The 11,011-nt window shown below is 37.2% G+C and overlaps 1 protein-coding gene across 1 annotated transcript; it reads right to left on the bottom strand.

Annotated features, from left to right (window-relative positions):
• Positions 1-11,011, bottom strand: stard10 (StAR-related lipid transfer (START) domain containing 10). Its single transcript, XM_020940354.2, has 6 exons — positions 10,180-11,011; positions 5,007-5,154; positions 4,768-4,871; positions 2,910-3,027; positions 1,305-1,357; positions 1-976 (listed from the first exon to the last, which is right to left on the bottom strand). Exons 1-6 carry the CDS (start codon positions 10,336-10,338, stop codon positions 767-769), a joined length of 792 nt encoding a protein of 263 aa, XP_020796013.1. The 5' UTR covers positions 10,339-11,011; the 3' UTR covers positions 1-766.

Raw genomic sequence — 11,011 nt, 5'->3', positions numbered from 1 at the left:
TTCTGTTGTGAAATTCAAAAATCTTTATAGAATTTCATGTTAAAGTCTACATACATTCATACATCTCGCAAACAGAGGAGCTGAAAGAATGCTGAAATGTTTGTGAGACAAAGCTTCCAAGATGGGGATTACAGCTGCCCATTTATGATTATTAAAGATGATGGAAACAAATCATAAAACAAGGGTAGAGACACACCAGTGTTTTCAAGGATAAAGAAATTTATGTATGTTAAATTATATTTTAAGACGTGCACACATGTTGTCTTTTTCATGGACTACTATACCTGGAATTTAAAGAGAGGTAGCTAAACTTATAGTGATATACCTCTCAGGTAAAGGAAGTGAACTGTATATGATAACTTACATACAAGGAAAATCTGTAAACAGACACTGTAAACTCTACTGAAAATACAGTCTATTTTGCTATATTTTTCTGGATAGACTCCAATTACAAACGTCACTGTATCAGGCACAGGAAATGTACAATATGTTTCCCACTGTATGTAAAAAGTATTCCTGCAGCCTAAGAGGTTGTCTGTGAGTGCATCTTTTATGGATGTTTATTATGTATAAATTATGTATACAAGGAAAATATGTCTATATGTTTTAGTCTCTCAGCATAAAACCTGCATTTTTATGTACAGTATACAAGTATTTTCATGCCGACTCTAATACAGAACCTCATACCTGTAAATAATGGTATGCGTGTCAGACATGCTTGTATCCCTGCATTACACTGTGTACATGTAGTAGAGTAAGGGCTGTGTTAGTCACTGTCTTCTCCTCTGTCCTGGGTCTCAGCCAAGCTGCTCTCATCAATATTCTCCAGGCTCTCAGCACGCTGGATGCTAAGTTCCGACAGGGGAATGCTGGGTAATGTAGTCTGCTCAGGATAGAGCCAGGGTTTGAAGCCAGGGTTGTGTCTCTGTTTCCATTCTGCATATTTCAAACACGCTTTATTGATCTTCTTCATTGCCTGAAATGATAAGTGGAACAAAATATCTTTACATGCTTTTTTCCAGCATTGGAGTTTCAATTTGCTTTTTTTGTTCAATGTCTTCACATTTTTTGTTGATGATAGGTTGTGAATCTGTAAATGTTAAAAATCTTACTGTACTTCAGATTACTAATGCTTTTCTGAGAATTTCAAACTCATATAGCCTATGTATTCTGCCACTCCAGATGCAGTTATTTTTTTGTATTTTGTTTTGCATTCTAGTGTACCTGGGCGGACTACTAGAACATGTTCACAGCCACCCACACAGGGATAATAAAATGCTACATTTATTCTGCAAACTACTTACACTAGGCGCATAGAAGTGGGAAGACTTGTTGACCAGCCACTTGGGTAATGAACCTGCAAAATAAAATGTCATGGTAAACACTAGAGAAATAAATGGAAACGCTGAGCTCTGGCTGTTAGTGCCAATACATGCACTGTTATCTAGCCTTATTTTGCACAATTAAATTCTCCTCACCCTCCTCAAAAGTGTAAAACGATGAAGCACAGCAAGAGAGAGCACAAAACTGACTGTGTCCTTCATATGGTTACTATGGTGACCCATTTTGACATAAAGGAAGTTGAATGAATCATTCATTAAAAGTATGAGCATGTGATTATCACCTGGGTCAGTGAATGCATGTGTAAATGTGTGCTAAAGCCTTTATCTGGGAGAGGGAATCATTTATTTATCATCTGTTGTCTGACAATGAACACAAATACAAAACAGTGAGAGATCCAGAACTACATTCATACCATACTGCATACAACTGTACAACAACTCACACTTATGTAACAGATAACCCCATGTACTGGCAAATGTTGCACCGTTTTCCTTACAAACTCTTGTATATAGCAGATATTTTTATTAATTTTTTTTATTTATTTATTTTTTTACTTGTACACCAGTCTCTTGATCTATCTATCTCTATCTCTATCTCTATCTCTATCTCTATCTCTATCTATATATATATATATATATATATATATATATATATATTATTTAGATTTAGATTTTATTCATTTTATATTTTTTTCTCTTTGTTATTATAATATATTGTGATACTGTGTCCAAATAATTTCCCTTGTGGATCAATAAAGTCTGTCTGTCTATGCCCAAGTCTAAGAATATAAACAGTAATATTTAACAAAAAATTACAACCAAATAATAATCCATACTGACCAAAAAGAAGGCAAAACATAATAATAATACAAGAAAAAACTAAACAAAATAAAATAAAGAGAACAAACAGGTAAACAGGACCAACGTATGGATAGACACAGAGGTCATGGAGGGACAGGTAAAATGGATTATTTTATTTATTTACTGTAGTGGAAGAAGTACTCAATTGTGTTACTTAAATAAAAGTGCAGATACCAAATCGGACAAATACTCAAGTAAATGTAAAAATATCACATGAAAAAATCTACTCAAGTAAAAGTATTAAAGTACCCGTTTAAAAATCTACTTAAACAGTAAAAAGTAAAATTAAGAATTTACCGATTTTGAGGTCTTATGAGGCTTGAAGTATTGATTTTGATACAGATTTGTACTGAATGTTCCTCAACAGAAACAACTGAATCAATACTTTTTCCCAGATTTATATTTCTACAGTTTTGTTTGCTCAAATTATCAAAGTGTTAAACATAAACCTGAAAGCCTTCATAGCGGATTTGAAACAATAATAACTTTTACTTTTCAGTCCTAAAAATGTAGCAGAGTAATAAAAACAGTATACCTGCTCTCAAATTAGTGAAGTAAAAGTAAAAATTATCCAATGTAAAATGTACTTAAGTAAAGTACAAATTGCTAAAAAATGTATTTTTGTATTACTTTTATTGTGTTGTCTTCCAGCACAATATATTTATTTATTTGTTTGCCCATAACAATTGTGTGTGCTTTATTTACCTCGCGGATCAACCTGGGCCATGTACGTCAGGATGCAGGTGTTAGGCCCTTGACTCTGAATCATGTAGCCGGTCTGGAGGGAAACAGCTCGAACCATATTCTTTTTAGGAGGGTATTTCTGCAGAGATACACAACATCCCAAAATGACACTCATTATCATTCACTGTGGGTAATAACAGCAGTGTGTCTTGTCAAAGCCACTGTCACTGAGTGGAGCAGGGGACTTCTTAAAGTGTTGCAACTGTCACCGTTGAAAAGTCATACTGTCAGTGAAGGAAGTCATGACGCACAAACTCCCACCAGCAAACTTCAAATTAATTGTCTGGATCAAATTGAGGGATTGAGTCAGAGTGGCATGTCTGAAAGCATAAGAAAATGTATAGACTGTTTGGATCAATGGAAAGCTTATGATTAACTTTGCACTGCTCCCCACTAAATTTGGAGACATTGGTCTGAAAACAGGATGCAACTATTTATAAGACGGTAAGGAATACCTTATTCTCGTTGTAAGGGAATTTGTCCTCTGTATTTGGCCCATCATTCAAGAAGCCTGAAGACGCCTGTGATGGCCAATCACCCCAGAAACCCATCTCCAATTCATAAGCCAGGTTTGATCAGAAGTCACCTTAGTATGGAGAATTAGTCTTCTGTCTGCATGTTTAAGTTTAAGGTTGTATTTTTGGGCTTTTTATTTTTTATTTAACTTCAGATTTTTTTTTTTCCTGAAATAGCTTCTGTTTGATATTATCACTTTTCCACAAGTGTCAATTAACGGACTTGATCATTTCCATTTACGTTATTTTAAACACCAATACAGCAGTCCATGATTAGCCAGGCTGTAAAAGCCATTTCTCAGTAACACTTTCACTACTGCCTACTTTGACTATCCATCTGAGGTTATTATTCATGATGATAATGTGCAGAGCTGGTTAGGCCGAGCTAATTAGAGGCGGCTCTCTGCAGAGGACAGTGCACTGCAACATTCACCAAAGATCTTTTGAAACTACTTCATCAATGCTGCTGGCATACATACTGTATATTGCTGTATATTATGAATAAAATTACTTATAACGGATTAAAAGTCAGTGCCATACAGTTAGATCTCAGTTCAAATTCTTGTTAAAATCTAATGTGACCTTGGCTAATCACACAAAGCCAGGCACACAGGAGCACACACTGTTATGTTAGTAACTACTTATTGATGCAGGAATGCGGAAGGCAAGATGGGAGTCAACAGTCACATGAAAGACCTTATCCTTCTGCAAACATGATATTAGTGAGGGAAACTAAGGCATGGATGGCATGGATGTTTGAGACAGGCTGCAAGTGATAGATTTTTTTAAGATTATCTAAGTAATAAGAGAATTTGAGCTAAGTTATTTTTGTCTACCGATAAACTGATGATTTAATTTTGTGCTGTTCTACTTGGAAAGAAAAGACAAGCCATGAGCCAAGCTACAGAAATTGGGCTATAGTCCAATGTGATCTGATGAATTCTCAGTGTTCTCTGAGCATTCTGCTTGTTTTAGCCCTTGGCACACTCCATTTATTAAAGAGTACAGTGGGACAATCAAGAACAATAAAGGATCTATTATTATAAGCATGAAGTGCCATCCGGGCATATGAACCAGCAAGGGAAAGCTTTACTTCCTGGGTGGTGTCGCTCCATAAATTAGTGATTTTATAAATACTGCATTCTGACCTGCTTTATGGATTTAAAATATTTATGCTCTGTGTTGCAGTGGCCTTTCCCAGGATCATAGTTGGTATCCCACATCTTATTTTTACCTCCTGTGTAGATCTCTAATGGTTCTGCATTGACCATAGACAGAGAAGAGGCTCATTGGAGTGTACTCACAGAGTGTTTGACGGAGTAGTTCATAATAATGTAATCTCTCCCTATTGGCAGCCAAGAGCGCAGTGTGATGACGTCACGGTTTCGAACGGGCTTTGGACACTTCCCTGTTAACAGCAGAAGGAGAATTCAGTGAACACATCAGAGCGGTTCAGGGCTTGTGCACATGCACATTCATGTTGAATGAAACCCACTCATGAGAGTCTAAATGATTTCCTCACGGTTGTGTAAGTATAACATACATGCATAGTAGCCAACATCTGCGTTGACCGTGAGTTTCCCGATGTCAAAGGTCTCTATGACGTTGGTGTCCCACTTTCTTCTGTATTCAATATCATGGAGCACATCATACATAGTCTCTGCAGACACATCCTTGCATATCATCCGGCACTGAAAAGAAAGGAAAAATACAACATTTTATATAAAAGCTGTGGTATAAATCAATAGTGCTGTTAACATGTACAAATATATTTGTTAAAATAATAATTATCTTTTTTGCTTGGCTGTACGAATTACCAAACTACTAAGATATTTGTGTGTCACCATTTATAACCAAGGGGCCATGGGGACTCCTGTTAAAGTCTATCCAAAAGCAGACAAGTAGGAGAGGTCTGCAGGGTAAAGCTGTTGCTCCAGCTACAACAGCCCAGAAGGGATTAGTCATAGTAAAAACAAGAGGGGCAATGTTCAGTCACAGGCAGAGTAAGACAAGAGACAGGAGAGACACACACAGAGACAAAATGTGAAATCATTGAAAAGCGAGTACCAAGGATTCCCATCAATCACAGGGCCTTTTCATCTAACTTTTAATTACACATCCCTATTAAATAATGAACTATTCATTAAAAGTATTTTTAACACTCTGTTTGTATAGAGACTTCTAGAGGTAGAGTGCAGTCTGGTTGTGAGAAGAAAAAGAAAACCCCATCTACTAAGCTACTACTGCTAGTTAATAAGTAGGAGCAGTGCCTACAGTTATACATATACTGACAGTAATGCTATATCAACATTACTGCAGAAAAAAAAAGAGAGAGTCCCCTTGGACCTGACATATAAACCCACTGAAATAAAAGGAAAGCTGAACACACATTTCCTCTCAATAAAAGACTTCGCAATAAAGCTGAGGACAAGCAAACATAGATAAATTACAAAAGGAAGTATGGTTAATCCCTCAGTCATTCAGGTATGATCCAGAGCAAAAGAAAAGAAACAAATGTAGGGACATAGTTTGTACCAGAATATTCTGGTAAATAGTCTGTTGTTCCAGAAGAAGTAACTTGAACAGCACTCAAGAATACATGACAAACTGATAAGATTTGAGGACAACGGAAACTCTACCCGATTGTTCTTGTAATGTTACGATGTTACTTGTAAAGACTTACTACAACAAAGAGCGCGTTCACACATGACGCATCATCATACACCTGGACTAGGACACAACATTTTATACAGCATGTACCAATAGATGGAGACTTTACCAAACTTTATTAAGTGAAACTTTATTAAGGTTACTGATACTGATACACAATAGATCAGTGTTGTTTGATATATTTACAAAAGTATATTTTGATTCTGCCTTCAGAGCAATGAAATGTGTCTGTTGTCTGTAGGTCTGAATTATTAACATAAGTGTATTTCAGAAAGATGGAGCATGTAGTGGTATTACAAAATAAAGCTGTGTAAAGTTGTAAAATACCTTGTGATACTGACTGACTCCATGTACTTTAGACATCCCGTCTGTCACTGTGTTTAATTTACTTTTTGCATCAATCGTGACAAAAACTTTACCTTCTTGGTAAAGAACTGTCAAAGAATTCTACCTGGACCTGAACATGCCCACTCAAAATGAGTCATGACGTTTGACCACTGCCTTGCGCCCACCTTCTTAACTCTCATTTCTTCTTGGTTCTTGCCTGACACTGCGCACCTATCCTCCGCCTCTTCCCCTGTCAGCTTTGATCACTAGCTCCTTTGGGGCTGATACGAGATGGTGGAAGATGATTATGAAAGGGAAAAATCAGTGGGTGTGTGTGATTCAGCACAGGGCTTCCTCTGTGTCAGCAGCAAACATAGGAGTCTCCGCTGTTTGGAGTAGAAGAAACTCTAACAATCTGCTGCCTACACAATAACAACACATTGGATGGTGAATAGTCAAATGATGGTAGTGTTAAGAAAAGGATTGTAAAGTGATATTAATAAATTTGAGCTGCATCAAATATGGCAAATTAGCATATTTGTCTGGTAATGTTCTTCCTTTGTTTTCAGATTGCCACAAGTGAGTAGCTTTTTATACCCAACCCCAGCTGGTAAAAATCAGACAGACTTATATAATGGAAAAAGGTAGTGTGAAATGTAATGTAGTGTAAATTTTCATGTCAGTTCCAAAATGAAAAGTCGATTCTGCCGTTTTAAATAATCTGACAATATTGCATTACCACCTATGGTTCCTCTAATATTTCGCAGCTCTATCCATAATCAGTTCCTTGTGTATAATGACTACACTAACACAATGTGATACAATATTAGTATTGATGATCATAGCAACACAGTAATGACAAGAGATAATGAACCCACTAATAATAATGTTGGTTTGTGACAGTGTATTAACGTTTCTCATTTGCATTCAATAGGAAGTACAAGAAGGGAAGCTGTCAACTCCCAACATTATTCATTTGACATGCATCAGCAGAGATGCATGCTTTTATTTAATCTATAAATAGAACAGCTGTATCTGCAGCATCACGTTCACGCTCACACAACACCTACAAACATGTGCTAGTAAACTACCATCAAAAAAGGAGTTGAAATCTTCTCCTCCATTTCAGATTTATATTTTTTTATTTATTTATGTCCATATTTATAGTAGAGCTTACCTCCAAACTCAAATCAATCAAAATGAATGTGATGATGATGGTATTTCAAAGAATTACAGAAAAGCTCGAATTGGGCTTTCAAGTTAGCTTTTGGATTAAGTGTAAAGTAAACACCAAAACTAGGATCTAGCCGTTTCCAGAACATCCACTGATCCTGTTTTCATTGGCCCATTTACAGTTGGTATTGGCCACACCCATGTTCGCCTGTGTACCCTCTTCCCTTCTGTCTTGTTTACAGAGCTGTCATGAAGACCCACACCAGTCTATTCCTAAAATTAAACAAGAAACACCTGTAGGCTAGCCACATAAACGCTGGCATATACCATATTACCCAGGAGTAGATCCAATGCACAGCCTCTGCAATTAAAAATGCAAACGAGTTCATTGAGCACACTTTGTTAGCTTTCAACTGACACTGTGTTAACAAGTAGAAACCTGATCTGGTATGGCCACTGGTTAGGAAAATTATTCACACAACAAGAACACCATTATTTGACAAGTAAACATTTGCGGGGGCTTCCAACCGCTCTTTTACAAACATTTAAGATGAAGCCAAATAAAGTCCTTACAAAGTCCTTTATCTTTTCAGGCAAAGAAGTGCAAAAAAATGTTGAAATGCTGAATTGGTGGCAATATAATGTAGATATACAGCTTTGGTTCCAGTGTTTGGTTCCAGCTCTCTATTGTAGCAGTAATGTCATTGACAGACAAATGAGCCTGTGTTATATGGTTACAGGCTATCATTAACCATACAGTTGTTCTAATAAAATCTAAATGGGTTAGATAAGCTTTCTCCTTGATTTACAGCCACAGTTTTTGCCTACAATTATGTATGGTTTTCCAGACAATAATTTTAATATTTTGCAATCCATGAGAAATGTACCGAAATATGTTTGTAAATGTTGTGGCCAAGGTTAACACCCTTTTATCGGAGACAATATGCTTTATACAACTAGTTTACATACAATGAAAATCAGAACAAACATTATGACCTTTGGAACAATTGCACAGAAGACCTTACCAGTTGATTGTGTACCACTCTATGCCACTTAAAAAAGAAGTTTAAATGTTTAACTCTGGGCAGACAGCTTCATCACGATACTTAATGTGTGCTTCCTTTTGCTATATTTATAAATATGAACTGGGTTGAAGATGATGCTATGACAGGAACAAAGTGTAGGCCTAATAAACTTAAGCTTCAGCCAACACATTTTGAGTCTCTGCATGTTAAATAAAATATGAGTGTTTGTGGTATAATGTCATAATATACCTGTGACCAAAATGATCTAATCAGTAAATTTATTTTGGCATCTCTCAAAATTATTATCTTGATTGTATTTTGATCCCAGTTTAATATAAATGGGTTATAGGACACATCACATACAAATGACTAAATGCACACAGCACAGCATAATTTTGATAGCTGTTCGCTTTCACATTGCCTCCCAAGACAAACATTACTGCTTAAAACTGCCACGACTGCTATTTGCCTATTGATAACAAAGTTTGCTCATCTAGCTCTTTCTATGTTGAGTCACCCTTTTCCTTACCTCATTCTAGTAGCTGAACTACTGTAGAAGCACTGTGTATATTTGGCACAACCCTAAAAATGCCCTGCTTGCAATCAATACCTAAATTATTCAACAAAGTTATAGCTGAATAGGCACCAACACTGCAGGCAAACTCTGAACAGTGGCCCCAGAGGAACAAGTGGTATTCAAATTACACTAACATTAAGCAGTGTTAAGCAGCTCATTCGTAACTGTACAGCCACATAATCAAGTTTAAAAGAATACAACTAAACCAGTCAGACTGCCTTACTGTTACAAAAAAACCTGTACAAAGTATGTATGCAAATTAGAATTAACAATATGAGGAAATGCCCAGAAGTGAAAATATTGGATGACGTCCCAAGTCATACCGCTTCAAGTTTCCATATCAGATGTGGAACTATGCATAATGTAATTTATTGGTTCATATGGGGTTAGTGCTTATGTATTATATGCATGTATCTGAAGTTGTGTATGCTCTATTGCAGTGGTTTTATAGTTGGTAGTGCAATTCAGAGAAATATTGCAACTCAGCATTTCGATCTTGAGGGAATTCAGATAGAGCTCTCCCTGCCATCTGGATAACTAATGGTGTAGGCAACATCTGGCTCACCAAGTTTCCATTGAAATGTAGACTACCATCAATAGTCAGAATCTTTCCAAAATAGGCTATGTAATTGATTAATCTTTGGAATATTATATTATGTTATATATGGTATTATATTATTTTGTATGTGATGCAAATAACTTATATATTAACCAGAGTCCCCTATGGGTCCAGTGTTGTTTATCTCCATGTCATACATTTCCACTTAATTGTTCATTTATTAGAAAATAGTTCAGTCCAGACCATATGGTTATATGGTCTATTCCAAATTGAGTTTTCTAGCAACTTAACATTCATCTTATTAGTACCTTGACCATTAAACAACAAAATGTACAGCCAATAAACTTTGAGTCTCAGAACTTTCCCTGTGCTATTCCCAACTTACCTTCATTTTGTGGACAGTCCTGCCCTCTTCCAGCGCCTGCGCCCAAACCGTGATGCCCCCCTTATTGTGGGTCACGTTCCAGCCGTCCTCGCGCAGACACTCAGACTTGAAGCTGGCAAATGCCTGGTCGTCTGGGATGGTCACAGCTTGACCGGACATGGCTTTTAACGGGGAGGAGGGGATTTTCTTGGCTGCAACTATTGATCGTGATAATGGGAGGTGGTGGGGGTAAAGGAAAAAAAAAAGAAAAAGAAAAAGAAAAAAAAACTAACAGAGAAAATGGAGCCTGGGTTTGTTGACGTCTCTTATCTTCCAAAAAAAAAAAAAAAACTTGTCTAATTTAATTTCCTCCCTGTGAGTTGGTTTTGTAGGCTGTACTCAGTCTTGTGATGTAGGTGTGTGCGTGCGCGCGTCCAAGCAAGCACAACAGGCACACCGCAGTCAGATCCACGTAAAACTAACCTACAGATGCGCTCTCACAGGTGGAGCGCACAACGTGAATACCAACAAGTCCAAAAAATGCCCCAGCAACAAACCAAGACGTATTCGTGAATCCTTTAGGCGGAGTTTAAGTTTGAAGCCCGGTGCAGATGAAACGACCACTCTTCCTCCTCACACTAACCATATGTTTGTGATTCGGCGCTACTCAGTCCCCGGTCCTTTACCTAGTGTAAGACTTTCCGGTGGCGTGTCCTCATCCAGTGACAGATCGTGAGCTTTTCGGTGCCTTTTGCCTCATTTACAGGAGCTCGTGTTTTTCCATCATCGCTGCGTCGCGGCTGTGGCAGGTGGCACAGAAGATGCGGTGAGAAATAGGAGGAAGAGGAGGAGG

Source organism: Boleophthalmus pectinirostris, unplaced genomic scaffold, assembly GCF_026225935.1.
Source record: "Boleophthalmus pectinirostris isolate CB_2022bp ecotype Guang Dong unplaced genomic scaffold, ASM2622593v1 HiC_scaffold_9, whole genome shotgun sequence".
Classification (NCBI taxonomy): domain Eukaryota; kingdom Metazoa; phylum Chordata; class Actinopteri; order Gobiiformes; family Gobiidae; genus Boleophthalmus; species Boleophthalmus pectinirostris.
This window is presented reverse-complemented; position numbering and strand designations above follow the sequence as displayed.

Bases quoted from the DNA above. Each gene is read 5' to 3' on its own strand.
- stard10 (XM_020940354.2), bottom strand. From the start codon at position 10,338: ATGTCCGGTCAAGCTGTGACCATCCCAGACGACCAGGCATTTGCCAGC. The intron at 5,155-10,179 runs GTAAGTTGGGAA...CTTTCTTTTCAG, and splicing joins GGACTGTCCACAAAATGAAG to TGCCGGATGATATGCAAGGA. The intron at 4,872-5,006 runs GTATGTTATACT...TGCTGTTAACAG, and splicing joins AGATGTTGGCTACTATGCAT to GGAAGTGTCCAAAGCCCGTT.